This window comes from Tachysurus fulvidraco, chromosome 10, assembly GCF_022655615.1.
Source record: "Tachysurus fulvidraco isolate hzauxx_2018 chromosome 10, HZAU_PFXX_2.0, whole genome shotgun sequence".
Taxonomy (NCBI): domain Eukaryota; kingdom Metazoa; phylum Chordata; class Actinopteri; order Siluriformes; family Bagridae; genus Tachysurus; species Tachysurus fulvidraco.
Window position 1 is genome coordinate 6,057,188 of NC_062527.1, and position 24,718 is coordinate 6,081,905.

At 39.1% G+C, this 24,718-nt stretch overlaps 2 protein-coding genes across 7 annotated transcripts; one reads left to right on the forward strand and one right to left on the reverse strand.

The window, feature by feature from the left end:
• Positions 1–1,060: 1,060 nt before the first annotated feature.
• Positions 1,061–4,088, forward strand: commd9 (COMM domain containing 9). Its single transcript, XM_027163953.2, has 6 exons — positions 1,061–1,206; positions 1,683–1,808; positions 2,431–2,570; positions 2,848–2,882; positions 3,505–3,608; positions 3,720–4,088. The coding sequence occupies exons 1-6, from the start codon at positions 1,156–1,158 to the stop codon at positions 3,855–3,857; spliced, it is 594 nt and encodes a 197-aa protein (XP_027019754.1). The 5' UTR covers positions 1,061–1,155; the 3' UTR covers positions 3,858–4,088.
• Positions 4,089–4,495: 407 nt separating this feature from the next.
• Positions 4,496–22,962, reverse strand: fcsk (fucose kinase). Of its 6 annotated transcripts, XM_027163950.2 has the most exons (24): positions 22,671–22,839; positions 21,102–21,253; positions 20,578–20,628; positions 19,508–19,633; positions 18,789–18,861; positions 16,809–16,906; positions 16,090–16,170; positions 15,737–15,856; positions 14,231–14,402; positions 13,704–13,810; positions 13,478–13,579; positions 12,875–13,048; positions 12,226–12,299; positions 11,769–12,127; positions 11,178–11,394; positions 10,936–11,102; positions 10,523–10,750; positions 10,241–10,384; positions 8,743–8,862; positions 7,605–7,792; positions 6,432–6,531; positions 6,090–6,313; positions 5,532–5,604; positions 4,496–5,046 (listed from the first exon to the last, which is right to left on the reverse strand). In XM_027163950.2, exons 1-24 carry the CDS (start codon positions 22,750–22,752, stop codon positions 5,039–5,041), a joined length of 3,240 nt encoding a protein of 1,079 aa, XP_027019751.2. In that variant the 5' UTR covers positions 22,753–22,839; the 3' UTR covers positions 4,496–5,038. The 6 variants fall into 6 exon arrangements, with proteins under 6 accessions (XP_027019751.2, XP_027019750.2, XP_027019752.2 ...); XM_027163949.2 differs by having other exon boundaries at positions 4,496–5,604; positions 22,671–22,837; XM_027163951.2 differs by lacking the exons at positions 4,496–5,046; positions 5,532–5,604; positions 7,605–7,792 and having other exon boundaries at positions 6,171–6,313; positions 22,671–22,959.
• Positions 22,963–24,718: the final 1,756 nt, after the last annotated feature.

The following is a 24,718-nucleotide window of genomic DNA, read 5'->3' on the forward strand; positions in this document are numbered from 1 at the left end:
TACTTGTTGTTGTTCCTTTACAACAGTGTCTACACATTTTTTAATGCTATAACCTTAGAACCATTTATATATTTGGACATTTTTAATGCATTGTCTTATATCCTTCTACTTGTTGTTGTTCCTTTACAACAGTGTCTACACATTTTTTAATGCTATAACCTTAGAACCATTTACTTTTTACTTTTCAACAATGTCCACACATCTCCGTACTGCTAAAGCCTTTATATTTATTCACTGTACATATCTTTACATATATAACTATCTATATATATTACATGCTGTACATATGTTTACATCTATAACATGTACTATGCAATGGTAGTAAAGTTCTATCTATCTATCTATCTATCTATCTATCTATCTATCTATCTATCTATCTATCTATCTATCTATCTATCTATCTATCTATCTATCTATCTATCTATTTTAGTCATTACTTTCCTGTAACTAGATGATTTGCTTGTTTGTACAACAAAATGTAGAAGAACATTAGTGATTAATCATGGGTATGTATCAGAATTGTCAAAACTGATGGTGAAAGAAATTAGGAAAGAATATAGGAATACAATCACACAATAGACAAACAAATAATTAAGTGTTGTAAAGACTGTTTTTGACTTGTGAGACTGTTGAGAATTGTTGACTACATGATGACTAAATGATATTTAGTCAGTGAGATTTCTTGTTTAACATAGAATACATTAATTAATGGTACACCTATTATAGTAATTAATATAGTTTAGTAATTACAGTGCTGTATTTCTACACAGAATTTTCAGAATGAAAAATAATCCGCCATAGTTTGGCAAAAAAAAATTAAATAAAATAAAAAATACAACTAATTATAACATCCCAGGGTTGTGATTTGATCACAAAAAGAATCGACTCCTATTTCAATGCCTAAAGGAATCGAGAGTTGACTCTAAATCTTTGTACTCGATTCCACAAATGATAGTAGTTTGAGTACTTTGCCGCACCGTTACTCCCACCACGGCATAGTCCACAGTAGCCATATATGTCGAAATATATTTCCTTATGCCTAATGCAATAGAAAAGAAAATATTTGTGTTGAATTGACTGTTCACTTGGGAGTCAGTATCGGACTCGACTCGTATTGAAGCCGAATGAGGTCACGTGACAGTCACGTTCATCAAGATGGCTCCTCTAGCAGAAGAACATTTCAGCTCATTAAACCTTTTATTAAAGGTATCACACATACAGCATTTTGAGCTAAACACAGGAACACAACTTTGTAATGTTCTGTAGGTCCTTTAAGCGCGAAAGCTGGTGTTAGGAGCAAATAGTGCGATATAAACTGTAAATACGTTACATTGAATGATTTCTCTCTTGTTTGTTTACCCCTTTCTCTGTCTATCTCTTATCTAGGTAAAAAAAAGCTAGTATGTAGTCTATATGTACGAGATCAACACATTATTAGATCTTTGTAGACTGTGAGAGGAAATAAAATCTTGCACATTACTAATGTTACTCTAGGTCAAGCAGGGAAACACCTAATGATCTGTTTAGAACGTGCAGGAAAACTGCTTGACTTTCAGGAAGTGTGTATGAGATGGTGATATAGAATGTTGCTTTACTAAATGTGCATATTCTGTCATTCTATCTATCTATCTATCTATCTATCTATCTATCTATCTATCTATCTATTTATATATTTATTTTAGGCTCCGTCCAAAGATGTTGTGCGACAGATCTGCACAGACAGTTTCCCTACAAGGGTGCACGAGTCCCAGAGTGTGATAGACAGCACTGCTCGTGCACTGTCTGTGTCCAGCACCGAGGCCATGCAGGTGGGATGGATTGATTTACACTAAGAAACATTTAATAATCTTTTGTCTGATAGAAACTGTTATGTCATTTGACTGCACACGGGTATTCATTGAGGAGGCTTTCAAGTAAACGATCAACACTTTAAGACAAATGTGGTTACAGCAGGCAGGTGTACAACCATCCAACTCAACTTCTTAACAACCTATAAACATACCACTAAATGGACAGTTACATTTACAGAGATCTAATAGTCTATATTTGCACACACACACACCCAACTGCATATACTACATCCTCCTTTTCACTCACTTTTTTTTTTTCAACACTATATAGTTGTCACTACATTAACAGACTGTTGATATTAAGCTAGGTTATACATACATCACTGAACTGCATGTTATTATTTTAAGTCTCTTGCATTTATGTGTATTTTTTTTTCAAGTAAACAACACTTTATTTAAGACAAATGTGGTTACAGCAGGCAGGTGTACAACCATCCAACTCAACTCCTTAACAACCGTGAACATACCACTTAATGGGCAGTTACATTTACAGAGATCTAACAATGTATATATGCTCACACATGCCCAGCTGCATATACTACAGAAACAAGGCTTATTTATCCATGTCTCTGTTTCTCAGGTGTTGGCAGCATTTCACACGCTTTCGCATCACGTGGTGTTCCACAATTTTACAGCACCAGAACAAATCCAGTCTCTTTTCCCAGCTACTTTCCACTCGAACCTCAAAAATCTCATCACAAAGATCCTGCTTGAACAAAGGTAACTCTAAAGTTGATGTTCATTCAGTAAATCAGCCTTCACAACCAGATTTTTTTAATATATCTTTTCTTCACTAGTTAATAACCTTTATTTATGCACCAGATACAAAAATCTTTTAAAAGAGTGACCGGGACAAGACATACAGCAATAGACAACAATGATCATGTTATTAATTAATAAATAAACTAATGAATGAATTAATACCACCTCTTTCCAGAGATGGGGGGAAATAAATAAACATGTATTTATTTGTGTTAATGTGTAATTATTTTTTTAGCATGACATGGAGAAATGAGGCTTTGTCCAGTCAGAGTGAGTATCTTCCGAGCTCCCATATTCTTTCTCATGTCTTTATATGAAATGAATCGTCTTTGTGCTTCAGGGTGGTGTGAGGAGGCACAGCTTGAACCAGTCTGCCGTTAATAAGTGGATTATTTTCATATAACTACAGGAGGTTGTTTATTTTGTTTATACTATAGCACTTTTTTCAATGATTAATTTATGAATATACAACGCTTCATACATTTGAAACATTCGAGACACAAGTCAGTTCCTGTGATCACTTTCACTATAGCGTTGCCAGTCATTCTCTCGCAAGCTTCTATTCATTCTTTCCTCTTCCGCTCTCGCTCTCTCTCAAAGATGTGAGAAAGCAACTGAGGAAAGTTTCCTCTTTTCTTTTCCTTCTTCCATGTGCTTTGCTTTGTTAAATTTTAGATCTGTTTTATTGTTTGTCTGTGATGAAATGTTACACACACACACACACACACACACAACTTTGTCAGCCATTACTTTGGAAACAATAACATTAAAACAAATGAATACTAGTCTAACACGTTACAGCCGGGACTGTTTTTACTGTCTGAGCAACACAGTAATAACGCACACCTTCTGACCAGTCGCGAGTCCGTCAGTTATTCTGTTTGTGCCGCAGTCTCTCTGCCACAGCTTGAAGACTTGGAGTGGAGGGTGGACATGAAGATGGCGTCTGACACAGTGAGCCGCATGGCTGTGCCCACTTGTATCCTGCACATGAAGGTATGACAGACCGAGCACTAAATTTTTGTCCTGCACCAGTACACAAATCTTTGAGACATTACTGAGCACTGCAGTAGGAAGAAAAAATAAAATGATCTGTTTTGTGAACAGATCCAAGACAGAGGCAGTGTGAGCAGCAGCAAAAGCGAGTCTTCAGTCACCATGGAACTGAGCAAAGAAACTTTGGACACCATGCTAGACGGCCTGGGACGCATCCGGGACCAGCTCTCTGCTGTGGCCGGGAAATAGGACCACGTCGTTTACGGATCAATTACACACACTCAGAGGACTAAAAAAAATGAACTGCATGAGATACGAGTCTTTTTGTAACAGTCAGCATCCCAACGTGTTGGATTAATCCATTTCCTTCTCACAACATCATGGAACCTCAGCTCCAGAATTATTGGCACCCTAAAACTAATTCACTTCTACTAGATTAATTTGTAAAACAAATTAAAATCACAAAATTTGGGGATTTGCTTCAATGTGTCTGTGTGGTGATTGATCTGAAGCAGATCCATGTTTATACAGTTGGAGGTAATAAGTGCTGCTGCATTTTTTTGGAGTCATATCTTCAACCCTGAGTGAACAGGACCATCCTTAGTTCCTGAGGATTTTTAATACTGTGAAAAATAGTCAGATTTGGTAAAGATACTGCTCTTAATTCATCCATAAAAGATGAGGCTGTATAAATAGGTCAAAATCACCACCTGCAGTTTATAAACTAACCTTCAAATGTATTCCATTTTATTATGTCATTCATTCTTAAATCTCTTGCTGCACTTTATACTTAGGACCGATATTAGATTATTGGATTAATTTTCACAGCTTAAAATGTTCCTTTGTTAATTCCAACCTAAAACTATATATGATATATTGCAAGAACATCCAAAGTACTTAACATTTTATTTAATAGAAGCGTTTCAAACAACGTATGAAGTTGATTAAAATGAAACAAAGTATGAGTAATATTTTCAAATATATACAGACAATAATATTTTGTTGGACCACTTTTTGCTTCGATTACGACATGTTTTCGCAGTGGCATCATTTCAGAAAGTTTATGTAATGTTATGTCACAACATTTAATTTTTGTCCAGATCTACATTCGGTTCCTGCCACGGTCTTGTATTGATGAAGGGAGAGTTTAGAGTCAAATATGCAACCAAACAGAAAAAAAAACATCTTGTTGACTAAAAGAATTAACAGCTATTAAAGAAAGAGCTAGTCTCTGTTATTACAGTAGAAATGAAACAGAACCGTAAAACCAGAGCGAAAAATTTTACAGTCAGTCCCTCCAGGATTTCACGATTTTCTGATCACAGAAACTCCAGAACATTTCGGAAGAGCTGCAAAATTTTCAGAGCCACTGCAGATGTTCTGCAGTTTCAGGTCGAGACAATGAGCATTCAGCCAGCGTCATCTTCTGTTCACGTCTCTGAAACATGAGTACGGCTCTCAGAAAATCGTTACATACAGTGTAATGTAATGTCTTGTTTAAAAGAAGAATCCTGTGCTTGCAGTTTTGCCTGTTCGAGTAGTTTGACACAAAATAGCACAAAAATCAAGGATACAAAAAAATGTTGCATTGCAAATTTTGAAAACTGCAGCAAAATCAAGCATTTTGGGTTGCAACAAGAAGAAATGCTGGAGCGACTGAGCAATGATACAAACTGTAAAGTGAATCAATCGTTTTTGCTTTTTGTGTAAATGCTGATTAATTAACGAGACGCGGCTGAAACGTGAATTAACGTTAAACACATTTTTCTTTTAAACAAAAGTCTCGTTTCATCGTTCTCCAGTGCTTAAATCTAATGATTTCTGATGCTTAGTCTTCTTCGCACTGTGTACACCTTTAACCACTGCAGTACATATTTCTCAGTCCTGGTGTTTGTGTAGTTTAACTGGGACATTGGACATCACCTGTGCTCTGATGTACGACTGTAATGCCGTCCATGTCGATCTGCACTGAGTGCACGCTGAAGTCACAGAGACCCTGCAGAAAAAAACACGAAACAAAACGTAATCGTTTACAAGCTAATAATAATTTTAAGTAAGTTTAATCTCAAAACAAAACAAAAAAAAAAAACAGTGGTTCTAGTCAATTTCATAATTGGTCAGGCCAAACTTGCTGTTTGAATTACAAGGAAAAATAAAATGGAAGGAGGTTGTCACACAGGTTACATGAATTCTTTCAATTTTGGGTTTCAATATTCGTATATCGTTTCTTCACTAGTTAATAACCTTTATTTAAACAGATACGAAAATTAATAGGCGTGCCCACTGTGGAAAATTAATAGGCAAATTTAGGCATGCAGAGAAGTTTTACGCCAGGCAGATATGCAGGAATTAATATGTAACTTCAAAAGGTGTTTTTTGGCCTCCCTTTGACGAAGAAATTGTTTTTTTAATCGGAAAAATATGTAAAACATTTAAAAGTCTCACTCTCCTTAACACTCTCACACACTCGCTCTCTCTCACCTGTGTGTTCTTGAGTATCTGTCGTACATTCTCCTCCTCCTGGGCGTGCCGTGTGAGTACAAACAGGAAGCCGCCGCCTCCCGCCCCTGCCAGGCTTTGCCCGTAGGCTATAGGTTCAAGGGCATCCATCATGTTTCTCACTGCAGCTGGTTCACATCCTGGAGCCATGGCTTTCTTCTGCTGCCAGTAGCGGTTCAAACAGTCCCCTAGTTTGCTAAGAGATCCTAAGATAAAAAGAAAACCCACATGAAGAGGATAGAGCAACAGTGAATGAGAGACTTACAGAGCTCATTTATCTCAGGCATAACCTTTTCACAAAACATGCTTTCTGCCTCCACTCACCATCCATGCAGGCCTGTGCACACGCCTCAGCGTTATTCACCAGCTGCTCTGTGTTCTGCACAATAGACGGCAGACGACTGTACCAATTCCGCACCACATCCTATATACAAATACAAGCATGAGTCATCAAATACATACATACAGACACTCATCACTCATCTCACTCATTTTCTACCGCTTATCCGAACTACCTCGGGTCACGGGGAGCCTGTGCCTATCTCAGGCATCATCGGGCATCAAGGCAGGATACACCCTGGACGGAGTGCCAACCCATCGCAGGGCACACACACACACACACACACTCTCATTCACTCACACACTATGGACAATTTTCCAGAGATGCTAATCAACCTACTATGCATGTCTTTGGACCGGGGGAGGAAACCGGAGTACCCAGAGGAAACCCCCGAGGCACGGGGAGAACATGCAAACTCCGCACACACAAGGCGGAGGCGGGAATCAAACCCCGACCCTGGCGAACGTGCTACCCACTAAGCCACCGTGCCCCCCCTACATACAGACACACTTCCATAAATGAGTAATACAGTAACAAACACACTCCTATAAAAGAGTAATACAGTAACAAACACACTCTCATAAGAGTATTACATTAACACACACGCATACACACTCCCATAAAAGAATAATACAGTCACACACACACACACACTCCCATAAAAGAGTAATACAGTCACATACACAGACTCCCATAAAAGAATAATACAGTCACACACACACACACACACACACACACACACACACACTCCCATAAAAGAGTAATACAGTCACATACACAGACAGATTCCCATAAAAGAGTAATACAGTCACATACACAGACAGATTCCCAAAAAAAATTATAGTCACACACACAGACTCCCATAAAAGAGTAATACAGTCACACACGCATACACACTCCCATAAAAGAATAATACAGTCACACACACACACACTCCCATAAAAGAGTAATACAGTCACACACACAGACTCCCATAAAAGAGTAATACAGTAACACACGCATACACACTCCCATAAAAGAATAATACAGTCACACACACACACTCCCATAAAAGAATAATACAGTCACACACACAGACTCCCATAAAAGAGTAATACAGTAACACACACACAAGGCCATGAGGGATCAATACAACACATAGTGAGTGTTGTTCAGACCTGTAGTAGGTTGCGTGCCAGCCGTGTTTTGCCCGTATATATCAGCAGGAGACGCTGCTGCAGTGCAGTAAGGAAGTCTGGGGGAAGCACGAGTTGCTCCACCTCCACTTTGAGGGGTAGGGTAAGTCGGGAACGTGCCACCTTCACTCCACCTACCAGCCCTCCCACCTGGTCCTGCCACCCTCCACCTGTGACACATTTCTTATTTATTTAACTAATACCTCGTGTTTTTATATAATCATATATAATATAATTGTGCACACATGCCAGAAAATTAAAACCATTGACAGGAGGTGTGAATAAATAAAATCGATGATCTTGTTTTCAGTGGCACTTGTCAGAGGTGTTATATATTAGACAGCAGGTGAAGAATCAGTTCTTAAAGTTGATGTGTTGGAAGCAGGAAAAATCTCAAAGTGTAAGGATCGGAGTGACCAGATTGAGATGAAGATGATTGGATCGGTGCATCTCCAAAACAGCAGGTCTTGTGAGGTCTTCCTTGTATGCAGTGATTGGTACCTAAATAAAGTGGTCCCAGGAAAGACATCCGGTTAACCAAACCGGTGACATGGTCAGGGACAACACAAGACTCACTGATGCACCTGGGGAGTGAAGGCTAGCTCATCTGGTCTGATCTCACAGAAGACCTACTGTAGAGCTACAAATTGCTGAAAACTTTAATATAGAAAAATAGAAAAGAGTCAGATAATTTAGAACATCACAACTTGCTGTGTAGCTGTAGATCAGTCAGTCTGCCCATGCTGATCACCACTGAAAGCACCTACGATGTCACGTGAGCATAAGAACAAGACCATGGAGCAGTGTAAGTTTACATCATAAGGAAGGACGGGTGCATGTGTGTCGATTACTTGGGGAAGACGTGGCACCAGGATGCACTTTGGAAAGTACTGTAGGCCAGCCAGCGGAGGCAATGTGATGTTCTGGGTGATGTTTTGAAAGAATCTTAGTACTGTTGTCACAGCTTCCATAGTGCTAATATTTATTTGTTTGTTGTTATCTGCAGTGTCACATGCATACGGCACAGTAAGTCTAGCAGATATCAGACAAAGAGCAGAAGAATATAAACCCTAATTTATAAGTTCACACAAGTTCTAGTATCATGTCTGGCCCCACTGACCTGTGGTGAGGATCTGCTCCAGGTGTAGTACAGCGTGGATAAGAGAACCGGTGTCATAGCTCCGGCCAGTGCATCTGTACACAGCTGCCAGAACCGCACCTGCCAGGATACTGCTTGTACCTGGACAAGCGCAAAGTACATTATACTCTAAATAATTATACTCTAAGACATGATCCAAAAATCCAGGAGCAAGGCATTCAACAATAAACACAATTTTCTCAACATTTTCTCAACATACACATACACAACATATTTCCAGTGTAAATATCAATGTCAATATCAATGTCAAAGCAGCATCACCCTTATAATAATAATAAAGCATGTGTACAGCCTTTAGGGCAGGGGTGTCAAACTCAAATTCACAGTGGGCCAAAATATAAAACTGAGATAAAGTCAAGGGCCAAACGGAATATTTACTGAAAAATGAACTGCAACTGATATGTAATGTTCACCCTTTTTCATATGGAAACAAATTTTAGTTTTGCTTAAACACAGGATTTGGAACAACCAGAGCTTGATATTACAAACACATGAGAAATTAAATTTGAAATAAACGACACATCAGTGGTGTTCATTTTGCAAACTTTGACCATACACTTTTTGACAAACTCTCCCTCATTAAAGGGCCGGGCAGATTTTGCCGTCTCTGCTGCCACAATAAAACTCGCCTTTACAGCAGCTTCACCTTTTGATTTTGCATTCATGAACATTTCTGAACATTGCATTTTTTCATCTCCTCCGCCTTCTGGAGATTCTGCTTTATGTCCAGGTCCTTATACTTCTCATAATGTTTCGTTTCATAGTGTCTTCTTATGTTATATTCTGTTGTTACAGACACGTTAGCTCCGTTAGCACACAAGACAAACAGGTCTGTCCTTTATATTCGTGAACAGATAATCTGCCTCCCATCTGTCTTGAAAGCTCCTATTGTCCATCTTTCGTTTGGCCGTTTTTGTGGAGGGTGGAATTAACTTGCCCGATGTGACTGTAGCATGGTTGTTAACGACTGTCAACAGAGAATGAGGGGCGCTTGCTGTTCGTGACTACGTGTCAATACAGTGGCAAGGCATTCTGGGATTTGTAGTATTAGCGGAGCATGCGGCTAGCCAGCTGTAATGCACATTTGATATGATCTCGCGGGCCTGAGTTTGACACCCCTGCTTTAGGGGATCAGACTGCTGTTATGAAATCTTGCTCCATTTCATGAGCGTGAGATTAGGATTGAAACAACAGTCTTTGTTGTGCAATTTAGCTTCTATTTTTCCCTAAGGGTTAGTTACTACTCTCTATCATCTGCATTTCCTATGATGAAACATTACATATTAAATGCTTGGTTATTACAATTTTTACACAGAATATTGTGTTTGTTTTGATGGATGCTGACTTGCACACAAGTAGGAAACAACTGTGTTTCAAATTAGAAGTGTTTCATACACACACACACAAACACACACACACACACACACACACACGCGAAGCAGGAATCATGGAGTCTCACCGAGTCCCGAGCCATGAGGCAGATTTGACCAGCTGTGCAGCTCCAGTCCTCCTCCCCAGTGTTGCAGCAACTGCTGCTCCAAAGACAGATGAGACGTTAAACACACAACATCACTGCACACACACACAGCTTTTAACAGGGCACCTGCAACACACACACAATACACACAGAATCATGCAACAGAAATAAAGGCTTCATGATACAGTTAAAACTAAATTAAAAGGAGTATTTAAACTGTGGCTGGTTAAATGCAAGTATCCTCGATCCGGACGTTATCCTGACCGGGTGCATGGGGCTGGCAATGGTCCTCGAGGTCAGTGAGGTCATTACACACTGTCCTTGTAGTCATGCTGCAGTCTGGAGGGCCACTGCGGCACACCAACACCAGCTGAAGCTCTGGAATGCGACGCACTCTGGCTCCAATGGGCCGTTCTCCATCCACTTTCACAGACACGTTCACCACCACGCCTCCATGCTCAAACGCAATTGGAGGAGTATCGCTCCAACCACCTAGACAATGGAGTACAAGCGTTACTTCTACGTCATTTATGATTTGCGTTTAAAAAAACAAAGCAAACGCAACAGTGTGTACCAATATAAGGATACGGACCTATAAACAATAATCTATAACAAATCTCCAAAGTATCAAATGACCTTGAAGAATGAGAATTGTGTGTGAGGACACAGAGACTCACCTGAGAGATCCAGTCTGGCTGGACACTCTACTTCCTGCCACTCTCCCATTGGTGGCATCTCGCCTTGACCAATGAGCACAAACTGGCGAGCGGATATCACCGCTTTCCTGAGAAGGACCTGTCCTGCACCCTCGTAGTGTCGGGCCGCTCGTACCAGCAGGTCTGGTCTATAGGGGATGATGAAGTCCACCGTTAAATCAAATCCCAATAAACGATTACCTTCTCACATTCTGGACTCTCACCTGTTGATCCAGCGGGTTCTCTGATTGGCCAGCTCCTGGACACCAGCCTCTAGCTTGCCCTGCTCCAAGAGGCTGAAAGCAAAAGCCCAGGCTGGATTAGCAGCAGGGCCACTCCTCAAACCTCCCTTTCCCTCACCAGCCATGCAACCGAGAACATCAGCGATGCATGCCAATGTCCGTGCGGCTACACCCAGATCAGCAAGACTACCGGCAGCCACTGAATGAACAGAAGAAAATAGACAGATCAACAGAAAGGTAGAAACAGAAATGGAGCGAGAGAGAAGTACAATATATAGAAAAAGACAGTACACTACAATGTAAGTAACTGTATGTGGGTGTGTGTTTGTGCCCTGTTAAAGGCCCACAAATAAATAAGGTGAAAAGTGTCTCATTATAGACTCTAACAAACCAGCTCTTATACACAGAATAGGTATAGTGCGCTCCTCCAAGCATGTTCATCTAGACATTGTGTTATCTTTTGTCTGTAATCAGTTTTAGTACTTTTTTTAGCAGACATTATTGTAACATTTCATATATTTTACTGCTTGTAGTTTTATTATGGGTGAGAATCAAAATCTGTCTTTTCCTCACCGGAGTCGAGTGTGTTCAGTAGTTCTGTCTGCTTGCCTCCCAGCACTGCTGCTCTCATACAGGGCAGAAGGTTGTGGGCTGCATGGCTCTTCAATGTGTCCGCTGCTCTTCTCCGTCCTGCACTAAACAGCAGCTCTTCTCTCCACTGTAGTTCACGCTGCTGGTCGGTGAGAAACAGCACCTCCCTAAGAGAGAGCCTCCATGCTGATCTCCAGCTCTTTATACTCCCAGAGCCTCCCAGTAGAAAGTGAACACCATCCAGACCTGTTGTGCCTCCCTTTGGCATAAACGCTATAAACAAGCGAGCATCCAGCAGAGTCTGACCTGCTCCACTCTCTGTTCCCCACAGATCCTCTCGCCTGTGACGAAAACACACACACACAGACATCCTTAAAATGCAAAATTATTTTCACTGAACCGATATGAAATCTCAGGACTGTCGTTTTTGGTATCTTACTGTATTCCGGTGCTGCTAAAGAAGCGACTCCACGTTTGATTAAGGAATGAAGCAGTGACATCTTCACTCTGGGCCTGTAATGTAGAGAACAATGAAATGCTACTTAAGGCATGATGATGTGCTTCGTTGAAATGTGCAAGTCACATAATGGCAGTCAGTATTCTATTAAATAAGAAGCTAGTTCAGTTAAACACCAGAAATCCCAATCTGCACAAGCCACAGAGTTAAAATATACAGAGAGAATACTGCCAGATAGCTCTCGATCATGTTTTAGCCGACTTTGGAGTTTTATTTCTTTTTAAAATGCTACCGAGCTCATTGTATTTCAATCAATTTAATTTTTTGGAAGAATTTAGGTATGTTGTATCTGTAACACAATATGTTCCCTGTGTTAAACCTCTGTTTATAGCAATCTTTGGATTTATTTTGTTTTATGCACTATTAATATTTCATCCAAAATGTTTTGCAAATCAAACTCAAACTGTGATGTCAGTGAACTGAATTGAATTTAATCATAACCATCATTAAAGCACTACTCTTCAACCTATATGGGAACTAAAATCCTACTAAAGTCGTTTACATGTTACGGTTCAAATTCATCAAAGGGAGCAGCCGTTTTTCTAGTGTTGTACAGAAAGAAGTAATTTACCTCCAACCTGTCATGTGCCCCAAACACTGTAAACACGGTTAATTTCAGCTCCCCCACATTCACCCTGTGCCCCTGCACAATGATGTCACTGGTCAGAGAAAGATGCCGTAGTTGCTCTGATACGGTTCGATCCAGTCCGGAAAGGAGGCACCCAGAATTCACTTGAATTGGACCCTGGAAAATAATAACTATTTAATATCACAGAATAAGCATAATTAATTTTTAGCTATTAAATAATACAACATTTAAGAACATAGATGCAAAGATGCTGCAATCTATTATCTTGGTAAATCTTTGGAACAGAATGGTCATTCAATGCCAGGGAAAAAAAAATCCACCCAGCCTGAGTTCTCTCACGTAAACACACCTGACATACCAGTAATATGGATCTAGATGTGTAACTCCACTGTTTTTGGCCCAAAACTACTAATGTGATAAAACAACATTGTGAAAGATTTTATTTTATTTTAAGACTCTGTTAATAGTAAACCTGTCTTATCAGTCATTTATATTCTGTACAGAACCCACAGTTCAATCTTAAATCCTAATTCGAGCCACTAGAGGTTTTCATCAGATTTGTGAAAGGATTTAACGCATCCTGACCTGTAAGTGGCAGTGCTGCACAACAGCCCCTGCTCCAACATGCACCTTTCCTTCCAGGACACTGTTAATGATCCTACTGCCCTCGCTCACACACTGCAACTCCTGCAGACGTAATAAACAAGATACGTAAAAAGAATCACATGGACTTATAGATTCAGAAGTTTGGACAGAAAAGCGAAAGCTTTAACGTGGAGGTCTAGCTAACCTCTCAGTCGCTGCGACTCACCTGTACATGAGAAAGAATCCGTGTCTCGTATCCTGCCTCTGTCAGACGTACGATATGTTCTCTGCCGGACATCGTCAGGTAATCGTAGTGACCGTCTAAAGCGTGTACTGCAAATACAGCGTGAATGTTTTCATCAAATTTTATTTGTCACATACACATACATACAGTGTATGACATGCAATGAAATGCTTTTTGCATCTGACCGATATTCAAACATAAGGAATGCAATTTGGGATAAAAAAAATATAACCAAAAGGGGGTAGATAAATAAAAAAAAAGTATAAACTATATAAAAAGAAACTATATAAAATATGAAAGTATAATTGAAAAATAAGGTATATACATATACATAAATGCTTATGGTTTTAATGATTGTCCTTAAAGTGTCCATGTGCAGTATGGTGTGTATGAAGTGGTACTATGCTGTGCAAGTCCAGAGTTAAAGTGACAGTCCAGAGTTAAATTATCAGTGCAAAAATTTGTAAATGATAAATAGAAAAAAAGAGTCAACTCCCAGACTAAAGTACCCAGAAAAAGGGGAACGCCTCGCAACGTCCTCCACAGCACAGAGCGAGCACTCTTCACTGCCTCCCCTTGTGGCCCCATAGGTGAACTACAACCTGCTCTCACTCCGTTCACAAACTCGGTTTCTGTCAGGTCAGAGCAAAGGCACGTCAGGATATCCAGAAAGAGAGAGATCTGCAGGTATGAAGATTTTGTCAGTTTAAGAAAACACATATGAAAGGCATATAGGGGAGACTGCATTATGATGACACAGTGATCACCAAAACTTTTATTATTACTTTTATTATTTTATTAATAAAAATTGTATTATATGTGTGAATAAAATATTAAAGGTTCAAGTGTGTCCATACTATTCATCACTACTGGTAAAATTCAATATGTGAAAAGCTTTTCTGTGAGCTTCTTCAGCAGATTCAAGTACAAGCGGTTGTAATGGGAGAAAAAAATTAATGCTCGTTGGCCAAAAGGTGACGTTCTCATGAATATACATCTCTTTATGATGATTGGTGGACCTCTCAGATGGGAGGAACCTCATAACCAGCTGCCGATCATTAAAACAATAAAAGTAACACGACAGTTTAGCACAGCTTATAATTTTATCATGGTGATTGTTAAATATTGTTTATAAGTTGTAACTTGTTTGATTATTTGCGTTCGTTTTTTTCTTTCATTTTACGTGTAGATATCTAGCTTCTTCAGCGAGATTGAGCTATAGAGTAGCGATTGCCTGCTAAACTGCTAATTTTGTTCAAAAACATTTATTTCTTTTACTTATGAGGAGGGACTGGGAACTAAACAAAACACCAGAATAATAAATGAAACCGATAACACAGAACACAATTTAATATACTTCGAAAACACACCTTTGTGCTTCCTAAAGTGTCCTAAGTTAGGGTTACTAACACTGTGGCAATGTCAACATACCTGTTCTGGGACACATACAGGTACACATCTTCGAGAACTAACCGTTATCAATATATCCCAACCTATTGACCGGTGCCACTTTGATAAAATAAACATTAGACACCCTTATCCAGAGCAACTTACATTTGTATCTCATTTTTATACAACTGAGCAATTGAAGGTTAAGAGCCTTGCTAAAGGGGCCAACAGAGGACGCATATTGGACCTGGGATTCGAACTTACAACCTTCCAATCAGTGGTCCAACACCTTAGCCACTAAGCTCACACATCCCATTATTCACATTATTCACAGCAGCTGTAAATGGTTTTAATGTTATGGCTGATTAGAGTACGGTTTAAACAATACGATGGAGGTTTTAATATTATGGATATACAAGTTCTGTGTTCAATAAGACACCCTCTCTGGAAGAAAAATAACAATGCCAGATCTTAAAATAACATCTAGGAGTGTAAAATGACAAATGATCCCTCCTGAGTCAAGGTTCCTGGTTCAGCCCAAAGACAATGGATTATAAACATACATTATAAATACAACCTGAGTGTGAATGAGATCATAATAAATCAACCATGTGTGTATACTGTACCTGCAGAGGTAGAGCTCCTGAGTCCAGACCCAGGTAAGTGCAGCCATCCAGCGGTGGAGTCACATGAGTTTGTAAAAGTCTCTCAGATACAGAGCTGGAGAAAAACACAGGCCCTGACACCTGTACCCCAAACCCCCAGTTAGCATAAAAGCATACGAATATCAGACATCATGTCACATGAATACTGATATAGGGGTGTAATACCCAGGTGGAATTTTATTACTGTGTTTACAATGTGTGTGTGTGTGTGTGTGTGTGTGTGTGTGTGTGTGTGTGTGTGTGTGTGTGTGTGTGTGTGTGTGTGTGTGTGTGTGTGTGTGTGTGTGTGTGTGTGTGTGTGTGTGTGTGCTTACCAGAGGAACTTTCCCATTAGGCAATACAGCAGAGCGGATCCTCTCCTCTGAACCCCTGTAGATAATATCCTGCACTCCACCCTGTCAAGGCACTACTATTTATAAGTTACAACATAAAATCTGAGAATTGTGTGTAGGGCTGGTTGCTATGACGATATAATATCCGTACTGTGATGCAACATGCGACAATACCTTTCTGTTTGTAACCAATTTTGTTGATATCATGATACCGTTTCTTTTTTTTTCTTTTTAAATAATTACAAACTGAATGAAAATTGCAAGCAGACAATGGTAATTATTCAAAAAGTAATAAAGCATACATATTTCCTTATTTTGTTTCCATTTCTTATTTTGTACACACTGAATAAAATATCCAAAGTTCTTGAGGATTTTTCTTCATTATGTATCACAATTTAAGTTTGCTTCTAGTAAAACAAGTCAAGATTTATGCTTTAATTCAATTTAATTTGTATAGCAAATCACAAATCGGCTTCTCACACACACACACACACACACACACACACACACACACACACACACACACACACACACACACACACACAAACACACAAACACACAAACACACACACACACACAGGATATTAATTTTAAATGTAATCCTCATGAACCAGCCAGCAGTGTCTGAATTATGAGGTTGAGAATATGATATTTTTCAAATTATGTTACTTTCAGTGTTTACTTCTGGATCCAGAACTGACCTTTGTGTCTGTGAGGTAGACTCCATGGTTAACAGCAAAAGACATGTCACCAGGTAAGGACACAGCCCTCACACCAGTAAAGTCCTCCCACAGCATGGCTGTAAGGGCAGATATACAACACAGAGTTTTTCACACTTAGCTGAAAATAATATTGTGTCCCAGGGGCGGTTCTAGGATTTCAACTTTAAGGGAGAGTGAGAATTTAAAACAAGAAGAGTTTTATATTATATATTATATGACTACATAGTAAGCCAAAAGTTATGGTATTATTTAAAATGGCAAAAGTGGACACCAAAATGTTATGCATGATGTAATGATGCCAGTCTTGAATCAGATCAGTTCATGTATGTGTGTATTCCCTAGGATCAGTGTGTCCAATGAATGCAGTCATTAATAAAAAAATATTCACAAGATAAATCAATAAATGTTATTTTTATTTAGTATTGAATGGATTGTTTGCATTAATATTTTGTTTGTGCTATCAACTGCTTCACTGCTCCTGGTTGCCGTCTTTCCGCCGATTAATGTTATAGATAAACGCCTCCAGCTATTACTGACGTGCACGCTGCGCGTACCTGTGCTTCTCCGTTCAAATAAAGCAGACAGCTGATGATGCACTTTTGAAAGACTACAACGCACGTGCGTAAAAGCAAAGTAAAAAAATCGCTCTTGAATCAAACTGATAAATAATTTTCTTTCCCATCGACGACATGTCCTGCATTTAACATAATTTTTATTGTTTATTTATGAAAGTAAAAAGTATACTTTTAGTTTTAGGGTCGCTGAGATCACAGACAATTCACCAATCATCCCATAACAATATAACCACATAGGAAAGATGAAGTAAATAATGCTAGAATGGATATACAGTGGATATATCAGGCAGCAAGTGAGGAGTCCTCAGTGCTGGGGTGTTGGAAAGAATAATACGTGCACATTAGAGCAGCTCTTCTGTGGGATCGGTCTAGAGATCTGTTAATGAGCCTCGGGTGTCCATCACCCTGTCGAATGTTGGACCACATTTGATTTTTTTTTTTTAATCTGTTCTAAGAAAATAATGTCAATCATGCAGTGACATGAACAATGCTTGGTGTCTGTGAGTAGAAGAGACACTAAGGAGAGAGAGGAAAGTTCAGCGGGAACTACAAAAACCCACATCATTACAGCAGGCACGTGCCGTATGCGAGAAATTACGCCTTCATTACTTATTATTCTCATACCTATTTTGCTTTAATTAAAGCTAAGCTGTGTTTCTTTGTGTGCTCTAACTTTTAGTCATACTCACATAACTAGTTCTGCTGGATGTACTTCAATGTACTTCCTCTTAACCCAATATAGGACTAATCTGTTGTGTGTGTGTCCCTCCCCCACCCTATCCCTCTCTGGTGTCACTCATAATGACGAGTTAAATTTACTTCCTCAATTTGTCTCGCCAAGCTTTACCCTCATCAGCGCTGCCTCTGATGCTCATTTGTTTTTTGACCTAAATGTAAATCCATAGCCAGATTTTGTAAAGCTGTTCAGTTGCTAGAAATTACATTGAATCTAATGAATAGAAAATGCTTTATGATTACTTTTTGTTCATATTCACTCCGAGTCAGCGCACACTGCTGAAGTAAGGGTTACAGCTCCTCCTTTACCACCGTTTGATATATTTACACAGCACACTTTCATGGGATGCCACCGGGTGATTAAAGGTCATTCGGATCAACATTTCCTGTTGGAGTGGTACTTTCAACACTCTGATCTCGTATCTTAACGTTATTGAGAAAATTCCGTTCGGCCTCGTTTAAGTGTCTAGCAGGAAAGTTTCTCCTCAGAACGCACTGCTCTGCTGTTTAAGCTTTACTTCTTTCTATCTATCTATCTATCTATCTATCTATCTCTCTATCTATCTCTCTATCTATCTCTCTATCTATCTCTCTGTCTGCATACCTATCCAGACATACAGACAGACAAACAGACAGACAAACATCTCACCTGGCATTGAAGAGATGCTCAGGATCATGTCTGTACTACACACCCAAACTCCCGGTGGAGAGCCAGCACACACCTGAAAAGACACACACACACACACACACACACACACACACACACACACACACACACACACACACACACACACACACACACACACACACACAACTAATCACATTCCTCACCCACAATAAAACAATTAATAATAAAGTAGAGAACAGTCGAGTAGAGTTGAATAGATTAGATTGGAGTAGCCTGGTTTACAGTAGAGAAGATAAAAGTAGAGTAGATCAGAGTAGGTAGATCAGTTCACAGTAGAAGAGATTAGAATATAGTACAATAGAGTAGTATAGGGTCAATTATATTACAGTAGAGTCTAATTAGAATAGATTAGATCATAATAGAGCAGAATACATTAGATTACAGTAGAGTATATTCGAGTCTAATCTAGATTAGAGTACATTTGGTTAGGTTAGATTAGATTACTACTTAGATTAGATTAGTACTTTATGTTAAGTCACAACACAGGAACTAGGATTTAAATTCAGAGCACTACAAAACTCAAGAAAAACACAAAATCCCACAAATAAAAGAGTGAATATATACACAGTATACATAAGTCTCACAGATTTATGTACATTTTATTTGATTTTTGGACAGACCCATGCCTACAGTGTGTAGACAATCCATTCTGAGGCGAGACACATTATGCAATTACTCACCTTAGCTGAAAGGCAGTTCAGTAAGAGATCTATGCAGCAAACGGGTCCTTCAACACTTTGCTCAGATGCACTAACAGGCATCCAACAGAAAGCCCTACCGCAGCCATCCCAGGGAAAATCTCTGCCCTGCCACACATGCCAGGAATATGGGAAAAAATAATCATCAAAATTTTCATCAAATAAAATCTATTTAAATCATTATGGTGGTTATATTTTATATTTTTTATATTATATTCTTAGGTAAGAAAAGGATGTCTGCTCCATAAACAAGTTAACCTAAAAAATATACCTTCCCTGTTCACAGAAACATGAATTTTAGGACAAATCTCCCATTCGTTATATGACAGACAGGCTATGTATATATTAAAATGTAAATTTAAATTTGATATGAGCAGCATTTCCCAATCAACGCAAAAGCCCTGAAACTAAGCCAGAAAAATGTGATTTGAAAAGCATTTTTTTCCTTTATTAAGCCTTTGTGTATATCTGATTATCTCACTTGGTCTTTGCTATATACAATTTTACAAAAGAAAGGTTTATGTGCAGCATAAACACACCCCTATGCTTACAACTTATTTGATCTAACCAATTGTTTCCTTGAAATACTCCAATTGTTTCCTTTAAAACAAGTTCTTGGTGTTTGCAGAGTTTTTAAACTAACTCAATCTGGCAACCCGGGGTGAACCGTCCTCTCTGCTGCATCACCAAAATTAGATAGAGACCAAATTTTAGTTATAGAGAGATTCTTGGGTCAAGACTAATATCAACTAACTGTGAAATAATAGAATATGAACAGAAGGAAAAGTGCTCAAAGAGTAAGTTTTGTCTGAAAAAAAAAATCATGTTGTGAGATTCAGCTAAAAGTCCAAACTAACAGGCACCTTTAATGTTAATAAGTTAAAGGAAACTAAGCCATGCTTCCTGGATAGGACACAAGTTCATCACACACACAAATCATTCACAAATCTGTTTAATTTAGGACGGCCAATTCAACTAGCTGAAAGTTTACAGGAAACCGTTTGCATTACAAATATAAATTTATGGCTGTATGAAGAAGCTCCTGTTCTCACCGTGTGCAAAATGAGAATGCGAGCATCATACAAGACATCTGCAGTCACCACCTAAAGACAGAGGAAGAAGAACAAGAGCTACAAACACACACAGACATGAAGGTGTTCAAGGCAGTACAGGCATCAGTATGTTTGCCTCCGGCCCGCCCCTGTAGACGAGCCGCCACTAGTAAAGACGTTCCTCACTGAAATCTGGACACTGGTTCAGCTTCTTTAATTTGCTTTTCACAAAGAAAACCATATCAGACTTTATTATTATTATTATTATTATTATTATTATTATTATTATTATTATTATTATTATTATTCACTGTGGTGGAAATACTATAGAAATCGGGCCTCAGAGTAAAATGATATACAATGATGTCACTGCTGTACTTCCTGCTGAATATTTCACCAAGAATAAAGTGAATTATGAAATGTCAATCATTAGAGGTTCCTAATACTGATTGCCATAGTAACTACTAAAAAAGTAAGAGTACTTCTCCAAAAGTTGTATACATTCCAGCCCAAGGCTCACTCACTGTATATCCGGCTCTGGCACTGAGGTGCTCCGCAGCCACCAGCAGTGCGTTGAGTGTCGCTCCTCCACTTCCGACATTATCCTGTGGGTCAGGGACAGTGAGCAGCAGTGCTCCTTGGGGCAGAATCCCACGCTTCTGCCGTATCTCCAACTCTAAAACAAGAAACACCTCTCTCTGAGCTCAGGGCTATAGCCATAATAGTTTCTTGCATCTCGATTAAGCTGATAAGAATGCCTAATATTGGCACTGCTGGAAAACATTTCTCAGAAATGTCTTAATTAACTCTGACAAAGTCAGAACTCCTGAGAAGAACCAGACTGGAAATGATACTTTCCCAAACCTAATTAGTGAAATTAATGTGAAATGTTGCCCTTTGTATAAATGTAAATATGCCTGGTTCGTTTTTAAAATGTTTGTGTACACCTGACCATCATGACCCATATGAGGATCTTCCATAAACACACAGTTGCACAGAATGTCTCTGTGTGCTATTGCTTTACAATTTCCCTTTACTGGAACTAACAGCCTCAAACCACGAAAACATGGTGTGGAGGTTAAGGTTGGAGAACTTGAGTGTCCTGCACAGAGCCATGACCCTGACTCAACCTTTGAGATGAACTTTTTGTTTGGGACCTTCATAAAAAAGGGAAAGGGCAGAAATGTTCACAGCAACACTACAACAATCTAACAGCAAAGGCAGGACATACTTCGTATTAATTCCCAAAATGGACGTTCACTAGTCAGTCGTCTAGTCACATACCTGCAAACTACTTAACATCACCATTCAAATACATTACTACAACATCAGCCAATGTGAACCACTTCATGGTTCTTAAAGAATGTTAAAAATTTATATTAACGCTGCCAACTATTTAGGTACAGTTTGCTTCTCTAAATGCAGATACACTAGCCGGCCAATTTAATAACCGGAAAAACACAAAAAAAAATCATCAGGTCAAAGTGTAAAATGAAGAAATATTCTGATCTCTGGGACTTTAACCCTAGCAATGTCGTGTGTTCCAGACGAGCTGTTTTAAGAGTTTCATTTAATTTCTCCTTGGATTTTCACACAACAACAATAATCTCTAATTTCCACAGAATGGTGTGAAAAACACATCAAGTGAGTGACAGTTCTGTGGGTGGAACCGCCACGTTGATGATATATGATAAGAGGAAAAACCAGTCTGGTCTGAGCTACAGGTAACTAAAACAATCACTCTTTACAACTGTGCTGAGCTAAGTAGGTTAGTGCATGATTGTGCAGGTGTGCAGGTGTGCAGTTGTACAGGTGTGCAGTTGTACAGTTATGTAGTTGTGCAGGTGTTCCTAATAAAGTGGACCGTGGGTGTATAATCAGTTTAAATTAGAGTAGAAAGAAAAAACAGACACTGACAGAACCGTTTAATATCAAACATTTTTTTAATTTTTTTTGTTTGCTATCTATAGTAAACTTCTGATGGTAAGACTTTTACTATAGACGATGTAGTTATAAACATCACTTTTACAGCACTGAGCGAACACACTCAAAGATTAAGAGAGCTTCACAAAATAAGTGCCCTTCCTTCTTACCTCTCTGGAAAGCATATACGCTGTCTTTGTGCTGACAAGTGAGCACAACAACAGTCCAGTTGTAAACACGTCCAGCTGTCATACCGAAAAAACAACACCTCTACACAACAACGTTGAATTAATTTACTCATGAAACTCCAACTTCCGGCGGCTCAAATGTTTCAGAATAAAAGTTCGAGTAACGATAAGTTTTTATACATCATTTAGAAAATAACGGTGATACTAAAAACGTATCTGCATAACAATTGACACAGACCTCATAGAATGTGTCTAAATTTAGTGTAATGGCGTGTAGGTTATTAGAAATGTAGGAACACTTGCAAAATCCCTTCTAGTGAGCTGTATTCTTAGTTATATAGCAGCGAAACGTGGCTTAGTGGGTAACACTTTATCCTCACACCTCTGTGGAGTTTGCATCTTTTCCCAGCTTCACTGGTTTCCTCCCTCAGGCCATCTCTAAATTTACCCTATACTACTCTACTGTACTATAATCTAATCTATTCTACTGTGATCTAATCTACTCTATGTTTATCTTCTCTACTGTGAACCAGACTACTCCAATCTAATCTATTCAACTCTACTCCACTGTACTCTACTTTACACTACTGTAATCTAATCTCGTCCACTCTAATCTTCTCTGCTCCACTCTACTCTATTAAACAATACATATACAAACAAATACAAACCCCTATTTTTTATTGTAAATTGTTTTATTGTGGGGGCACGGTGGCTTAGTGGTTAGCACATTCGCCGCACACCTCCAGGGTCAGGGTTCGATTCCCGCCTTCGCCTTGTGTGTGTGTGTGGAGTTTGCAAGTTCTCACCGTGCCTCGGGGGTTTCCTCCGGTTACTCCGGTTTCCTCCCCCGGTCCAAAGACATGCATGTTAGGTTGATTGGCATTTCTGGAAAGTGTGCGTGCAGACTCAAACTACACTCTTTGTGTGTTTTCAGAAGCCTGCGCCTAAAGCTACAGCAGCTTCGGGTGACATTTCACCCACAGCCTGAGTACAAATGTATTTGGAAAGCTTTGTAAACTACCAGTTCAGTTCATAATATTCTGCAATGAAAGAGTGTTGGTGATAAAACTGAACAAATGTTTATTGTTCACTCTTAAATGTACATTGAAAATTGACAGCTGATAAAACCTGTGCTCCAGGTCACATATTCATATAACATTTAAGGCTAAATGTAGCTCTTAAAGGTATAAAGTTCATCCAAAACTGTATGAGTTTCTTTCTTCTGTTTAACACAAAAGATATTTTGAAAAATGTTGGTAATCAGACAGTTGGCAGCACCCACTGACTTTCATAGTCTATATTTTTAGCCTTAAATGTTATATGAATATGGGACCTGGAGCGCAGGATTTATCAGCTGACTGTCTTTTGTTGCTTATAATAAATTGGAATGTTGATAACACATAAGAAGTCTTTAATAAGGCTCTCAATTACATGTAGATGCATATTTTATGCATTAGTGAGTGTGGTGGTGCCTATGGGGTGTCGCTCTAGGATGGGTGCGTATGAGGCTGGGGGGGGGGGGGGGTTTCCACAGTATACTCACTACAAAAAACCAGACTACACCACTGGATAAGCGGTAGGGAATGAATGTTTTATTGTGGGTGCAGAATGTTGATTATTAGTGTGTGTGCACGTCTGTAGCTTTAATTGTGTTACTGGAATGAAAAAATAAAGCACACCAAATAACATTGCACTGACTACAGCACATGATATTGTCTGTGTATACTGTGTATTGTCTTTTGTGTATTGCATTTTTTGTACTTTTTGTATTGTCTTGTAACTTAATGTCTGCACTGTTTTTTGTCCTGCACTGTTTTTTGTCCTGCACTGTCTTTTGTCCTGCACTGTCTTGCTTGTCTTGTCCTGCACTGTTTGCACCAGGTTGCACAGTTGCACTTTATGTGGCTAAGACTACTTACATGTCCTTAGCCCTGTCTTTGTTTTATGTAGCACCTTGATCCTGGAGAAACGTTGTCTCATTTCACTGTGTACTGCAACAGCTATATATGGTTGAAATGACAATAAAAAGC

Bases quoted from the DNA above. Each gene is read 5' to 3' on its own strand.
- commd9 (XM_027163953.2), top strand. From the start codon at position 1,156: ATGGCTCCTCTAGCAGAAGAACATTTCAGCTCATTAAACCTTTTATTA. The intron at 2,883-3,504 runs GTGAGTATCTTC...TTTGTGCCGCAG, and splicing joins TGAGGCTTTGTCCAGTCAGA to TCTCTCTGCCACAGCTTGAA. The intron at 3,609-3,719 runs GTATGACAGACC...TTTTGTGAACAG, and splicing joins CTTGTATCCTGCACATGAAG to ATCCAAGACAGAGGCAGTGT.
- fcsk (XM_027163949.2), bottom strand. From the start codon at position 22,752: ATGACAGCTGGACGTGTTTACAACTGGACTGTTGTTGTGCTCACTTGT. The intron at 16,171-16,808 runs GTCAGTTCTGGA...GTGCCTTGACAG, and splicing joins TCTACCTCACAGACACAAAG to GGTGGAGTGCAGGATATTAT. The intron at 13,049-13,477 runs GTCAGGATGCGT...ATTATTTTCCAG, and splicing joins TGCAGCACTGCCACTTACAG to GGTCCAATTCAAGTGAATTC.